The following is a 16,925-nucleotide window of genomic DNA, read 5'->3' on the forward strand; positions in this document are numbered from 1 at the left end:
TGAACCAAATGCATTTAACATTATTCGTCAAAATTTCCAATATTACCTATAAATTGCCATCACCTATTGTGAAAATACACTGTTGTTTATTATGCTCTCATTACGTAGTCACTCTGTTAGACAGTAGAAGTTTGCCAATATTTAAATAGTTCTCAATTGTTGTTTCTGTGCCTTTCTGTGATCAATGGAATAGAACATCCTCTTTTAATTTGTTTATTTTATTTCAGAATGAAATGTGATTAATTTATATTTAATTCCATGTACACGTGTGATATGCAGATGCGAAACTCTCCAATAGTGTGTGATTGCGTGCCGCAATTCGGGGCGCTCCTGAATGTGGGCATTCACATTCAGACCCCCTTCGAGCATCCCATTGGTTCCTGCAAGAACGCCCTCCTCGAGCATCGCATTGGTTCCTGCATGAACACCCCCACTCGAGCGCGCCATCTTCAGGCTTGTGTCAGACTTTTGATATTCTGGATTTCCCTTGATTGTCTAAGCAATTAAAATGTGGGTCAAAAGGGAAATAGTATTATCCATGTTTTTCAGGGGTGAAGGACACTATCTGCCTGTGTCCTAGCTAGCTAGCTACCGGTGTTGCTCCCGCCTGCTGTGTACCGGAGTCCTCCATGCTAGCTAGCTAGCACACAGTGTCCTTCGCTTCCTCCTGCCGAACACCTGCCCTCGGCATTAACAGAACTGTGGGAAAGCAGTGCCCGACAGGCAGGTGCGAAGGACACTGTCTACCGATGTCATAGCTAGCTAGCTACGTATCCCGCCTCCCGCCTGATGTGTACCGGATTCCAGTGTCCTTCAATCCCGCCTGCCCTCACCGTTGTTAACAGAACTACGGGAAAGTAGTGCCCGACATGCGGTCCCAAAAGACACTACCTGTGTTCGAATACTCATTCTAACCATACTATTTGTGACGTAATTTGAGTATGTAGTATGCTTATTAGTCATAGTATGGATATAGTTAGTATGCCAAAAGTTCCCAGATGTCGCACTAAATTTGCCTAAATATGGAGTATTTGAAGAAAGAAAGAAATAATTGGGTGTGTTTATTAATTCAATCTGGAGTGCCAGAGTGTGCTCTGGACATTCGTAAATTCTGAGCATTTTGCTCTCGGAGCGCTCAGAGCGCTCTGACCGAGGAGTAGGGTTGATCTGAGCGTTCTCAATGGCAGTCAAGCATCCTAGCTAACAGACTAACATTGGCTACAATGTGTCTGTGTCTTTTTGTTGGGGGAGAGGACAGGGTGGGGTCCGGGCTGCGCTGGGGTGGGGTGGCAATTGCTGAAAGGAATTGGCACAGTTATGGTTGGTCGGGGCTGTGCCCAGGGTTGGTGCTGGTGTGGTGGCTTGGACCGGGAATTGTGCTGAGACCGGAAAAAAAGGAACCAGGTACCGGGAACTGGGGCTGCTGCAAGTGCTGGGTCGGGATCTGGGTCTGTAGAGGGGAGGAAGGACAACAGGAGGAGCAAGCAGACACACAAAGGAGCCCTAGACCCAGATGTCAATGGTGGTACTTCCCTGTGGTCCGCTCGCTCCGGGTGAAGGTCTGGTGTTGTGTCTCCGCACCTTGTCTGGTGGTCTGATGCTGGAAACCAGGAACTGGACTGGTGCTTGGGCTAGTGCTGAATCTGCAGAGGGGAGGAAGGACAACCTGAAGAGCAAGCAAGGGAGCCCTAGACCCGGAGGTCAATTGTGGCATTCCCCTGTGGTCCGTGAGGATGGAAATGAAGAACGGAAGACGGATCTGGGGTTTGTCTTGGTCGGATGGAAGGATGGTGATCCTCCACCTCAGGGTCGTTCATTCCACGGTTTGTTGTTGGTAGACCCTGATGTAATTTCTCCCACAGGACCTGCTTGATGGTACCGATGATCCTCCACTGCTGGCGGAGCTGGGTGGTGGAGCATCCACCAGATGGACCGTTCAGGATGTTCTTCACTGTCAAGTAAGGTATGGTCAGCAACCTGTTGAGGGAGACAGAGGGAACAAACGAGGCCCAGACCCGCCTGGCCATGGTGCACTCAGCAAACAGGTGGTGGATGTTTTCAGTGTCAGTACATCCATGGGGGCAGCTCTCTGTACGTGCTATGTGCCATCTATACATTAATTTCCTAGTGGGGAGGCAACTATGAACAGCTATTCATGAGATGTCTTTCTGTTTGTTTGTGATGCCATGGTGATTGATGTTTAACCATACCTGTTGCGGGTCCAAGACTGAGCTGGCTCAATGAATTTGTAACCTCTCTCGTCGGACTTCGGCTGCATATTTTCCTCCATTTTCTTCAAATCTGAAAATGTTGTGAAGCCACGCCCATTTTTAGAAGAATTGCATTATGGGCCCTAAAATCGCAGAAATAGTGTCCACTGCTTGTATACTTCGTATTTTGGCGAATTTAGTACTGGGCCCTGTTTGTTCCCTCTGTCTTCCCCAACAGGTTGCTGACCCTACCTGGCTTGATGGTAGATAACATACTGAACAGTCCTCCCAGCAAATGTAGCACCACCGCCAGCAGGGGAGGATCATTGGCACCGTCAAGTAGGTCCTGTGGGACACAAGAAACATCAGGGTCTACTAAGAACAAACCATGGAATGAATGACCCTGAGGAAGAGGATCACAATCCTTCTCAGGGATCACGCCATCACAGAACTCCATAAAGACCCGGACCAGGCGAAGGAGGTATGGGGGGTGGCAAACTGGAAGGAAATCAACATCTATACCGCCCAGGCCAAGACAAACCCCAGACCTGTCCTCCGGTCTTCAGTGTCCAGTCAAACACCATTTACATTACATTTACATTTAAGTCATTTAGCAGACGCTCTTATCCAGAGCGACTTACAAATTGGTGCATTCACCTTAAGATATCCAGTGGAAAAACCACTTTACAATAGTGCATCTAAATCTTTTGGGGTGGGGGGGTAGAAGGATTACTTTATCCTATCCCAGGTATTCCTTAAAGAGGTGGGGTTTCAGGTGTCTCCGGAAGGTGGTGATTGACTCCAGACCTTCACTCGGAGCGAGCTGACCACAGGGGAGTTCCACAATTGACCGCCGGGTCTAGGGCTTCCTTGAGTGGGTGCTTTCTCCTCAGGTTGTCCTTCCTCCCCTCTGCAGATGCAGCACCAGTCCCAGCACCAGACCCAGCACCAGACCACCAGACGAGGCGCAGAGGAGAGACCAAAGATCACGCCTTCACCCTAGAGCGAGCATGCCACAGGGAAGTACCACCATTGACCTTTGGGTCTTAGGCTCCCTTGTGATTCTGCTTGCTCCTCAGGTTGTCTTTCTTCCCCTCTACAGATCCCGGCCCAACAACAGTTCCCGGCTCTTGGTTCCCAGTTCCTGTTCTCTTCCAGGCCCACAGTCCCAGCACCAGCACCAACCCCTGGTTTTCCAGCCCTGGTACCAGCACAATTTCCAACCCGGCCCCAACACAAACCCAGGTTTTCCCGGTCCCAGCCCCAACACCAGCACCAACCCTGGACAAAGCACCAACCAGCCACAACTCCCTTCTTCATCCAGCAAATGCCAGCTCATTTTCATGATCTAGTTTCACTGAATTTCTTGTGCAGGTCCACATGAGCATGTTGACTCACCCAACATATTGCAACCATAAAAACACAAAGATAGCACCTTATTTTACAGTACTGTTTCCACTGTTTTTTACCTGTGGATACTTTCTGGTACTACTAAAAATGAATCACAATTGATAAACATCTGCTGCTTATTTCAATAGATCCAATGAAAACAAGGTCCATTTTTACTTTGAAATATCTCAGTAAGAACCTGATAACTACATACTGCAAAGTGCTGTCTACTGAGACAGCTCACCATGATAAACAAGTTTGTACCGCCAAGAGACAGGTAAACAGCTACCACTAGTGGCTGTTCAGGCGACATATTAACCTGATCTTCAGTTCTCCAGAAATGAAACTAGATTTCCTGTAAGTGGGATGTGGTTATGGGAATTAGGCTCAATAAATACAGCTACACACATACAATTTAGAAATTTCATCAAGGACCTGCCATAAAGTAGTGGGGAGCCATTCACCGAAGGCAACCAATCTGAAATTCTACAAACAAAGTAAGTTACTGGGCTCTATCTTCGTCTGGCACGTAAGTTTGCAATTTCATAATGTTAAAACTGCGCACTGTAATGATGAGCTGCTTGACTCAACCCGGTACCCACGGTTATATCAGTGGGGCGGGCGGGTTTAGGGTCACAAAATATTGTATGGGTGGGAGGGTTGAATAAAGAAAAAACAATATCATAAAAAATCCATAAATGCATTGTTCTTGTGAAATAAATATCAGTAGGCTGCATTGAGTTTTTCTTTCATTATTTTATGTGCTGGCATTAGTGAATAAACCTAAGCTTTAACTGTACGTGTGCCAATTAATGTTAGCCTACACGCCAATCGCCAAATGCTTTTGGGAATGGGCACAAAAAGTTAACATCGACCCACAAAGGCAAAAAAGACAATGTCGTAGTTTAATTCAATAAGAGAAATGGAGAGTTGAAAACAGAGCCAGAAAAGTAATGTTTGGGAAAGATTTGGTGAAGCAGTAAAATAGGATGATAGAAGTGCCAGCTATGTTATGTGTGATGATTGTGGGGAGCTATACAAATTCGACAGTCAGACGATGGGGACTATAAATAGGCCTATGGCATGTCAATGGAACTGTAGCCTATTGTTCAGATGGGTTAAATGGAAACTGAAATCTGGACACTGACTGTAGGTCTATAACCTCTCACATAGCCTTAAAGGTCCCGAACAGTCGTTCAGATGTAAAACAGCCTTTTGAGCGACTAAAATATCACCTATAATATTTTTGGGGAGTATAAATGCAAAAAAAGGGAAAACCCAGCTAGCACAGTGGATCTGGGTCGATTCCGGCTGAGAGTCGGGGCACTTGGCTGAGAGTCACACTCGGCCGACATCATGTGGCCTGAGTCTGGGCCGCCTTTGGCAGTATTACTTATGGCTAGGATGCGGAGATTAAGCTCGGGCCTATTCTGCTGTGAGTTATCTGGCCCAAATGTATTACTTGAGGCTCGGGCCAATTCGGGCTACTCCCTGGCAGATGATTACACGGGCTGCTTTATATAATTAACATGCCATTATTATTATTTTTTCTCCATAGTTTCCTCATTGTTTCTGTGATCAAACAATACAATTAACATTTAAATAAAATTCTTTAAGAGTCCTGTGTAGTATTTTGATACTTTGTGCAAGGCAATTGATAAGCATTAAAAACCTTGTGGATGGAACTTCCTGAGTGGTGCAGTGGTCTAAGACACTGCATCGCAGTGCAAACTACGTTTCTACAGATGCTGGTTTGAGACCCATGTCATACCGGCCGCGACTGGGAGCCCCGTGAGGCGACGCACAATTGGCCCAGCATCGTCCGAGTTAGGGGAGTGTTTGGCCGGCCAGGATTGTCCTTGTCCTATCACTCTGTAGCGACGTCTGTGGCGGGCTAGGCGCATGCGCGCTGACACGGTCACCAGGTGTATGGTGTTTCCTCTGACACAAAATGTTTTTTTGTGGATGGGTATACTTTGTATGTATAAAATGTATAATAGTCATATTTAATTTGTAAGTCGCTCTGGATAAGAGCGTCTGCTAAATGACTTAAATGTACATGTAAATGTAAAATGACTTACTCGGTTAATTATGTATACATTTACTTAAATTTGCATCGGGACGCTTCTGGGGGCGATTCTGGTAAGATGCTGGCAAAGTCAGCTGAATTCCGGTAGACGGAAACGGCCCGATGTACTTCAGGCCGATTCTGGGCAGTCATTTATTTTGATTCCGGACCGATGTCTGACACCCGATTCCAGGCCGATTCAATCAGTTCCGGAGGGCCGCTTCGGGGCCGATTCCTCATTGCTAGCTGGGAATGTACTTTTTCTTTCATGGCTAACTGCCAGGAAGTTTAAAAATACAGGGTGAGTGGGCGGGGAGGTTATATTCATGAGCTTGTCTTGACTGACAGTTCTTTGAAACGCCTATGTCAAGAAACTTGGATGCAGTGAGCAGCGTTGCAGTAAAATCATCTCAAGCAAATATGGTTATACACAAAGCAACTCAAACACTGAAATTGCATCAATGATGTCAATTTTTTTTTTATAGATCTCCCAGTTGGCATGTCATTTGTGATGCAGCTCTAACGGATGTGTTGACATGACAACTGAGTCCGAGTTTTGAATGACCCTTCCCACATTTTTGTTCCATGCTGGCTGAAGACCTAGCTAGCCAGTAACTTGCTAACACCAGACACAGATGAAAGGGGAAACAAAGTATCTTTGCCATAGATGAATAGTGTCAACTTTTAATGATATTTGCTGACCCTACAGTCAAATTCTGCCACCAGTAGAGTAGCTATTTAGCTATATAAACCATGGCAATCTGCAAACACACCTTCTCCGATTTTGGTTACAAGGCAATAATTATTTAAATTAGGTAAAAGAATACTATGTTACCATTGGTGTATTAAAATGAGCGTAGCGTAATGTCACTATCCCCTTAATAATCACACCAAGTGTTTGACATGGGGGAGGAGACCAGTACATTTATGATCAAACTTTATTAACGTAGAAGCAACAGTAATTTATCATACTTTGGTCATCGTACTTTGACCTGGTTTCATCTAAAATATTACGGAAGTCCAGAGAGGACATATGAATAAAAATAATATTCCCTCGTTATCTCGAGATCACAACTTATTTATCTCATGATCATGACATAACAAAAGTTGTTTTGTCGAGATCACGAAATAAACTCTATAAATAGGAGTGGACATACTGATGATAGATTGACAGTATGGCTGAGGCAGCAGCGCATATGTTTTTATTGATTGCTTCGCTAAGGGATGGTACATTTCCTTCATAACATCATGCTTCCATTTGTGTTTGGAGCTCATTATTAGTTTATAAGTTAGAATGTTAGCAAGCTAAATGTCCCTTACCTTGAGCTAAGAGCTCTTGGAGCATTTTAGCCTCGTGGGACATTTTAGCCCTGAACGATGCCTGACAGTTATTATTTAGGCCTAAATTATTTAGGCTTGCCGTCACAAAGGGGTTGAATACTTAAGCCTTTTCAGCTATTCATTTTTTCTTAATTTTGTAAATTTTCTACAAACAAAATTCCACTTTGACATTATGGGGTATTGTGTGTAGATCAGTGATACAAAATCCATGTAATGCGTTTTAAATTCAGGCTGTAACACAACAAAATGTGGAAAAAGTAAAGGGGTGTGATTGAATACTTTCTGAAGTCACTGTAATGACAGAGGAGAAGCTGCATGTTGGCCATATCTAATTATAGACAAGTTGACTAATAAATAGCCTACCAAAATGTCAGAAATTATAAGCAGAAACATAAAAAATAAAAATCCTGCACCCCCTGGCAAAACATCACTCCGCCGTCTCTGACTGTAGCATATAGTGCATTTTCTATATTAGCGGGTTAGGTTCAGGTACAGGTCTCAAATGTTCACTTTATCACATATAGCCACAAAATGTGAACAGTGGCGATTCTAGACCATTTCAACTGGGGGGGCCAAGCTGGGGCCAGTTGTAGTGTTAGAGGGGCCAGTTACATTAGACATTATTGTTGTCATATTGTTTTCTTCACTGCATTGCAGGCATTAGCAGGCAAAAGACCATGTTCATAATCATTAGTGTTCCGTGTTGCCACTGTTTAATAACGGATGTAAAAAAAGAACGATAGCAAGAATTAGTTATGTAAAAATTATTTCATACTCCTCATTTAGGGGGGCCACAAGGGGGTCCAAAATTGTTGTCACAAGGGCACTGCCCTCCCCCCCACCAGAACCTCCCCAGAACCTCCCCTGATTGTGAAGCGTGATTCATCACTCCAGAGAACGCGTTTCCACTGCTCCAGAGTCCAATGGCAGCGAGCTTTACACCACTCCAGCCGACGCTTGTCATTGTGCATGGTGATCTTAGGCTTGTGTGCGCGGCTGCTCGGCCATGGAAACCCATTTCATGAAGCAGTTATTGTGCTGACGTTGCTTCCAGAGGCAGTTTGGAACTCGATAGTTTCGTGACGTGACTTTCATTAATCTGATGACTGTTATTTATTGAATCAACTAACTATGTTTAATTGTTACTCAATTAAATTGATCAAGTAACAACTAACTCATTAGGATTTGGGGCACCACGGAATAAGTTGTTTAAAGAGTTACCATCTCCCGAACTCTAAAGGTCTTTACATATCACATCCATAAAACAGACAACGTATCAATCATTACCTCTTATCATATCATCATTCTGAACGCCTGGGACTAAACACCTCCCTCTGCAACTGGATCTTGGACTTCCTGACGGGCCGCCACCAGGTGGTAAGGGTAGGTAACAACACATCCACCACGCTGATCCTCAACACAGGGGCCCCTCAGGGGTGCGTGCTCAGCCCCCTCCTGTTCTCCTTGTTCACTCATGACTGCACGACCAGGCACAACTCCAACACCATTCATTAAATTTGCCGATGACACAACAGTGGTAGGCCTGATCACCGATAACAACGAGACAGCCTATAGGGAGGAGGTCAGAGACCTGGTCGTGTGGTGCAAGGACAACAACCTCTCCCTCAACGTGATCAAGACAAAGGAGATTATTGTTGACTACAGGAAAAAGAGGGCCGAGCACGCCCTCATTCTCATCGACGGGGCTGCAGTGTGTGACGACCCTCCCACTCTATCTGCCGAATTCTTTCTCTTTGCTCTTGTTTTCCTTAATAAGATGTCAGTGGGCGGAGCCAGGAGGGTCGCCATTTTTTTTGGCCTAGGTTAAAGAGGGGTGTTTATGAGTTCATCAAAACTTGTCACACCTGTCAATTAACTGGTAAACCTAATTAAGCTATTAAGCCGGTACCACTGTGTCCTATTCCTGTACTCAGCCAATCTTTTGAGTATCTGATTATTGACTGTGTTGGGCCTCTGCCTCGTTCTAAAAAGGGTAGTAGTTACCTGTTCACTGTGATGTGTCAGACCACTAGTTTTCCTGCTGCCTATCCTCTCAGGTCTATCACAACTAAGTCTGTGCTAAAAGCTTTGACTCAGTTTCTCTCACTGTTAGGAATTCCTAAGGTCATTCAGAGTGATCAAGGATCTAATTTCACCTCAAATCTGTTTGGTCAGGTTCTCCAACAGCTCCATATTAAACACAATTTGTCTAGCGCCTATCACGCGCAAAGTCAAGGAGCGCTGGAACGTTTCCATCAAACACTCAAGTCTTTGTTGAGAGCTTATTGTACTGAGATGGATAAGGATTGGGAGGAGGGGTTGCCTTGGTTACTGTTAGCCACTAGGGAGGTTTCACAGGAGAGCACGGGGTTCAGTCCAAATGACCTTGTGTTTGGACATATGGTGCGTGGACTTCTATCTGTTCTCCAGAATGACTGGAAGTCTCCCGAGCCACCTCAGTCCCTGTTATCTTATGTGTGATTTCCGGCGACGCCTGTACGCCACAGGTGAAATGGCTAAAGAGAAGCTATCATCTTCACAGGAGAGGATGAAAGGCATATTTGATCGGCGAACTGAGCCTCGTCACTTTAGTCCAGGTGACCAGGTTCTTGCTCTGCTGCCAATTGTTGGATCTCCTTTTCAAGCCAAGTTTCAAGGTCCATATACGGTTGTGCGCCAGTGCACTGAGCAAAACTATCTAGTTGCCGCTCCAGAACAGAGAAAAGCACACCAACTGTGCCATGTAAATTTGTTAAAATCCTATTATTGACGTTCCTCTGAGGCTGAACAGTGGGAGTCTACAGAACCTGTTATTTTGGCCGATACCGTTATTTCGCTGGGTTTTTGTCATGATAGGTCCATGTATGAGGAAGAAGATGTTCCTAGTCCTGACGATTGCATACTGCAGGGCAGATTGAAAAATTCAGAGACACTGGATATTTTAGATAGCCTTCTCGCTCATCTACCTGTTGATGGGCGGAAAGAGATGGTGGGTCTGATTCGGAGATTTCCAGGTTTGTTTTCTGATACCACTACACGTACAAATTTAATAGAACACGATATTGACGTTGGAGATACTGACCCCATTCGTCAGCGGTTCTATAGTCTCTTTAGAGAAACTGCGTTGTCTGGATGCTGAGGTCAGGTACATGCTGGAGAGTGCGATAGCGGAGCCTTCTTTCTCCAGTTGGGCTTCTCCCTGTATCTTGGTCAGTAAACCGGATGGGACAAACAGATTTTGTACGGTCTACCGTAAGGGAAACAGTGTCACTAAGCCAGATTAATCAAGTCGGCGCAGCTAAGTTTGTGAGCAAATTTGACCTGTTAAAGGGCTATTGGCAGGGGCCACTGATGAGTAGGGCACGGGAAATCTCTGCGTTTATTACACCCTCTGGTCTGTACTCGTATTCGGTTATGAGTTTTGGCCTGCGTAATGCACCTGCCACTTTTCAGCGACTAATGAACAGGGTTGTCTCCGGTCTGGCCGGGTGCGCTGTTTATCTGGACGATGTAGTGATATATGCAGATACTTGGGAGGAACATTGTCCCGTATTCAAGCCTTGTTCGACCTCCTAGCTGCGGGTCGCCTCACGATCAATCTGGCTAAATGTGAGTTTGCTCAGGCGACCGTTACATACCTTGGAAAGGTGGTTGGGCAGGGTGAAGTGCGTCCTGTTCGGGCTAACTACTAACTACTAAAAAGGAACTGATGCGTTTCTTGGGAATGATTGGTTATTGCTGTAGTTTTTGTAGGAACTTCTCTACTGTGATTTGCTGAAAGCTAAGGCTGTTTATGTATGGTCTTGTCATTGTCAACAGGCTTTTGAAGATGCAAAGAGGTTGCTTACCTCAACTCCGGTGCTGGCTGCTCCTTGCGTGGATTTGTCATTTACCTTGCAGGTGGATGCTAGTCATGTGGGGGCAGGTGCAGTTTTGCTGCAAGCAGATGTCTGGGGTTGAGAGGCCTGTTAGTTTCTTTTCCAAAAAGTTTAACCATTATCAGTTGAACTACTCGGTCATTGAAAAAGAAGCGCTAGCACTCATATGGACGACCCTCCCACTCTGTCTGCCAAATTCTTTTTTATGCATGCAAAACACTCACTTACACTACTGATTACACACACCATTGTTAATTGTATTTAGTTTATTTAATAAATATATTTTGTTATTCCTTGTCGCCACGTTGTCTCCCTTTTGTTACGAACTTCGAGCCGGTTCGTGACAAGTGGAGCAGGTTGAGAGCTTCAAGTTCCTTGGTGTCCACATCACCAACAAACTAACATGGTCCAAGCACACCAAGACAGTCGTGAGCGGGCACGACCAAACCTATTCCCCCTCAGGAGACTGAAAAGATTTGGCAAGGGTCCTCAGATCCTCAAAAGGTTCTACAGCTGCACCATCGAGAGCATCCTGACTGGTTGCATCACTGCCTGGTATGGCAACTGCTCGGCCTCCGACCGCAAGGCACTACAGAGGGTAGTGCGAACGACCCAGCACATCACTGGGGCCAAGCTTCCTGCCATCCAGGACCTCTATACCAGGCGGTGTCAGAGGAAGGCCCTAAAAATTGTCAAAGACTCCAGCCACCCTAGTCATAGACTGTTCTCTCTGCTACCGCACAGCAAGCGGTACCGGAGCGCCAAGTCTAGGTCCAAGAGGCTTCTAAACCACTTCTACCCCCAAGCCATAAGACTCCTGAACATCTTGTCAAATGGCTACCCACACTATTTGCATTGCCCCTCTCCACACCACTGCCACTCTCTGTTGTCATCTATGCATAGTCACTTTAATAACTCTACCTACATGTACATACTACCTCAACTAACCGGTGCCCCTGCCATTGACTCTGTTCCGGCACCCCCCGTATATATTGTTATTTTTTACTGCTGCTGTTTAATTACTTGTTACTTTTATCTTTTATTCTTATCCGTATTTTTTTTAAACTGCACTGTTGGTTAGGGGCTCGTAAGTAAGCATTTCACTGTAAGGTTTACACCTGTTGTATTCAGGCACGTGACTAATAAAATTTGATTTGATTTGTATACTCCTTGCATCTGCAAAAACCCCAGCCTTACTCCTGATCCAGTACTACACAAATTGGTTTAATTATTTATTTACTAGTTAACTAAAAAAATAACACAATAGACATACACACTTAATACATGAGAGAAAGGTCCCTAGCAGACTAACATGAGTGCTTGTTTACCAAAAGAGGGAGGGGTAGAGAGAGAGACAGAGGCACACACGTTGATACATTTAGGAACTACTCTCACAGTAATCATTTACTTTGCACGAACCACCACCCGTTTGGAATAAGAAATCATGAATGTATTTACGTGTGAATGCCTTAGTTCATCATCTATCTCTGTCAAAATCAAGCCTGCTTGTTTGAAAGGGGTTTGGTTGGATCTCCTGTGGGTGTACGGCTCTGATTGTCCACAAGAGGTCACAATGTCCTTCTTAGTTGTCTGGTCTCCAGTGGGGTCTTTCCTCAGAACTTCTTAGCCATACCCGTGATGGTCTGAGAGTGGATTTTCTCCTTTCTCCACCTCGTGTGGATAACCAGAGTTTGAACCACATATACACAACATATTGGATGAAAACGTGACAGATGAAGGGGATATACTTTTCAAGTTACAGTATTTCCGTTATACCATTTTTAATAACATAACAAAATAGACATTAGTTTTCCATAGACCATCTCTCATCATTCCCCACATTGTTCTGTTAGAAATATTGTTCCGGCATTCAATTTTTGGATATTAGCATTTTGTGCGGCAAAAGTTTCTGGAGACAAAGGACATTCCTTAGACAATACTGGATGGTAAAAAGAGAGTCTCCTTCTCCTTAAATTTAAGACCGGGCATGAGCTGTCTCTTCTGTGGATGAGAGAGGGTCTGGTTATTGTCAAACATCGCCAAGCTGATCTAAACCATTGCATCCTCACAGGACAGTCATGAGAGTAGTGAGTGTTGCAACTGAGGACAGACAATTTTTACGAGCTTCAGCACTCACCAGTCCTGTTTTTTGAGCTTGTGTGGCCTAACACTTCGCGGCGGAGCCGTTGTTGCTCCTAGACATTTCCACTTCACAATAAGAGCACTTACAGTTGACCTGGGCAGCTCTTGCAGGGCAGAAATGTTATGAACTGACTTTTTGGAAAAGTGGCATCCTATGCGATATCCCACTGCATGGAATATGTTCGTCTTGAGTTTAATGAAGAAATTAACACTTCACAAATTAAACAAAAATGACAGCCGACAACTAAACGGAAAACAACTACCCACAAAACCCAAAGGAAAAACAGGCTGCCTAAGTATGATTCCTAATCAGAGACAACGATAGACAGCTGCCTCTGGTTAGGAACCAACACAAAGAAATACAAAACATAGAATGCCCACCCCACACCCTGACCTAACCACATAGAGAAACAAACCCTCTCTCTCAGGTCAGGGCGTGACAGCACCGTACTTACAAATATAGTTTGGATTGTATACATGTATTGTAGTTTCACCTGACTGGTATTTTAGCAGGTAGAGTATTGAACTATGGAACAATCAGGGATGTGAGGGTATGAGGTTGAATCCTTTAAAAGGCATGCTATTTTGAAAATGTATTTTATGTGAAACCACACTTTCTGCGCTGTTGTTCAAATAATGTGGTTTATTTAGTATATTATATATGTCTGTCTTAAGCATCCTAAATAATGCCAGAGATTCCATTTTGAAAAATAGTAAACTTGAAGACAAAAAAGGGAAGCATGATGTAAGATGCAAACGACTCCAACGACTTACCGCTACGAAATTGAGTTTTGATGAAAACAATGGAGAAAAAAAGTATATCTGATAATTCCACTAATGCGCATTGTGAACAGATAATGAAGCCCTGTGTTATGAACCGTTTTTCAGCACAATTTGGGTGAACGCTCCAAAGCATTCAGAAAGCCTCGGTTTCCCATCACTAATGATCACCATCCACATGAGCGTGCCACCCGCCTTCAGGCCATGGATGAGGCATGCAATGACATCAACCCAGACCAGTGTCAGGCTTGCAATGCTAAACGTTTTTTCCCCAGGTGCATGAACAATGAAGGCATGCTTGATGCAAACTAGTGCCTGCTAACTAGTTTCTTTCATTCATTTATTTTGTTTCATTTCATTTGTTACATTTGATTACTGTACACCTATGTTGTACATGTAATTATATCAGAAAAATGTAGTACATTTGATGCATCAATGATTGTGGAAGATGTCATCAATGATCACACCTTTGATCACACATGGGATAGAAATGATGGACATTTTGATGGGTAGTACAACTGTATAGCCTAATGTGAAAACAGTGTAAAGTACTGTAATTTACTGTACTGTAGCATATTACTTTCAGCACTTCAAAGGGCAATTTAGAAAGAAGTATCTTGCATTGTTTGCTATTAGATTAGCTGGTTGTTGAAACAACTAAATTGAGAAGATATCATTATGTTGTATTTTGGTGATTAAACCAATTTCTTCATATTTCACAGCAAAGTCATATTTTCAATCAATGGTTGTGTGGTGAAAGATGTGGCCAAACAAAATGAATGCACAAGGAAAGGTTTTGAATGTGTTACCCGTTTTGTATTTATAGTTTTGTAGATTCACCATATCCTTGTGAAAATAGAACCAAAGCGATTGATTAAAAAATACAAAAATTACTGTTCTGTTTGGATACATACTGTTGTTCAGATACTTTTATTGAATGTCTGATTTAACCACTGTACAGGTAATTCACTTATTGTGGAGTGAGAAGAGCTATCTACATCTACCAGGCAGCAAGTCTTCCATCGCCTCCACCAATCAGCTATCTTCAAACTTGAAAAAAAAGGTAGATCATGGTAGCAATGAAAATCTAATTCAAGAGTGAGTGTGTGTGTGTGTGCATGTATGAGTGCGCATGTGTGTGTGAGAGAGGCCTTATTTGTAGCCTCAGAGAAGAGAGTACAGAATTGAATGTTTATAAATGTGTTATTTCTTTCTTAGAGAAATGGAGCGTACTAATCCAAGAAATATAAAGGAGATTTATTTCAGTGGAGAGCATAGGAATATCACCACACTGAAAAATGAGGCGATCCTTTATACACATGGGTACATTCATAAACCCATTCCACTATACCCAGAAGAACCTGAGTTTCACATATCCAAAGTGGCCCATGTCACCGAAGAATCTAAAATCGATGAAATCTTGGATTCAAATGGATTTAGGGGCAGGGATAGGAGTCTCCTGTGGTGGAGCCTAGCCATCGAGCATGATGATATCAGAGCTGCAGAAGACCGTTACCTGGAGAAGATCTTCCCAGACAGAACACCAAAGCAGAGAGAGGTGCAAAGAGAGAGAGGTTCCTTCCTGAATCAGTTCACCACCTCACCTGCCTTTAGGCAGGCATCGCGTTATGGGAACTTCAGGTTCACTCTCAGTCTGTCTGATCTCCTGAAGATGTACAGAGAGCAGATATGTGGTGGAGAAAAGCCTGTCCTGAAAGTGTATGAAACCACTGTCTACAAACAGGAGATAATGTACTCTGTGCTTGTTCACTCTCCAAGTGTGGATGAGTTTGAGGAGTACCCATTTCTTGGTGATGGTAGTGATGACGCTGTCTGTGGTTACAGGGAAAACGATGTAGAGGGGGAAGGAGAAGGACACATTGTGTGGCGAGCACAAGCCATGTCAGCAACACAAAAAGTTGGGTTAATCATAAATGACATGGACAAAATAGTAGAAACAGATGGTAATGTTTACAATAGATGGTACATGTGGGACCATGTGACCCTGGCGCTCCACCTGCCAGAAGGCCTGTTCCTAAAAGTTGATAGAGAGAATCTGATCAAAAACCTCACTGCTTGTGAGGTTGATGAACCGTTTCTTGGGGGTCATAGCCAGTCCCTCTTAGATGCTCAGACAAAAGTTCAGAGCTTAAACAACTAACTCTGGAACTGATTAACAAAATCAGTCAGGCAGGTTACATTAAATGTTTAAGGATACTCAATTAACAAAACATAAAACCATTATATTATGGTATACCATTAACCATTTTCCTTTTTTTCTTTTTTTGTACTCAAATTAACTTTTTAGGGGGAAATATTTGTCTCATTCAATATTTGTCTCATTCAATATTTGTCCCATTCATAATCAAATGTCATGCAAATGTAATACAATTTAAAACGCTTATGCCATATTTGTAAAAGCACCAGATGTCAGGACTTTGTATCACCCTATGTAGTGTGACGGTTTAAATCATTTAAGCATCTGTGCAGTTCTTATGAAGAAATTATAAATGCCTTATAAAGCCTTTTTAACTTGTTATTTTGTGGGACCAAAATGATGTTGTGTTATGTATTTTTAGGTTACTGTGTCATATTGGGGTCATTTATGGTCACTAACAGATTTAGTGTGATGGGACTACAGTGGCAGTATTTACCACTCATTCCCACTTTCCTCTATACATTTTTGCATGATGTATGTATATTACAGCTTTTTGTTTACACTCTTTGAGTCTCTGTATTGCTACATAACTATGAGTATCATATAATATTTTCTCTCATCTAATTGAACACAAAAAGGATGTTTTAAATGAGAAGGTAGGGCTAATCAAATGAAATGCAAGATATGAACTGTTCTATTAACTGTTGTTTGTGTGCAAAGTTACACATCAAATCCACACGGTTTGCCTTCTTTGGGAATAAATTATGTAAACGTCATCACAATATTTTCCTGTCTTATGTTTCCCTCTTCTGTGTGGAAAAGTTTTATTACACCATTCTGTAACAAAAACAAACAGAAAACGTAATGTATCAGTAGAGCAGAGTTATCAACAGACTCCTACTCGTACCTTCCCAGATGGAACCGTTCCAAAAAAAATCATATGGAAGAACTTTATATCT

The 16,925-nt window shown here is 43.3% G+C and overlaps 1 protein-coding gene across 1 annotated transcript; it reads left to right on the forward strand.

Annotated features, from left to right (window-relative positions):
* Nucleotides 1–3,932: 3,932 nt before the first annotated feature.
* Nucleotides 3,933–16,747, forward strand: LOC115207913 (uncharacterized). Its single transcript, XM_029775480.1, has 3 exons — nt 3,933–4,096; nt 14,770–14,871; nt 15,027–16,747. The coding sequence occupies exon 3, from the start codon at nt 15,031–15,033 to the stop codon at nt 15,967–15,969; it is 939 nt and encodes a 312-aa protein (XP_029631340.1). The 5' UTR covers nt 3,933–4,096; nt 14,770–14,871; nt 15,027–15,030; the 3' UTR covers nt 15,970–16,747.
* The last annotated feature ends 178 nt before the right edge of the window (nt 16,748–16,925 follow it).

Source organism: Salmo trutta, chromosome 14, assembly GCF_901001165.1.
Source record: "Salmo trutta chromosome 14, fSalTru1.1, whole genome shotgun sequence".
NCBI lineage: Eukaryota > Metazoa > Chordata > Actinopteri > Salmoniformes > Salmonidae > Salmo > Salmo trutta.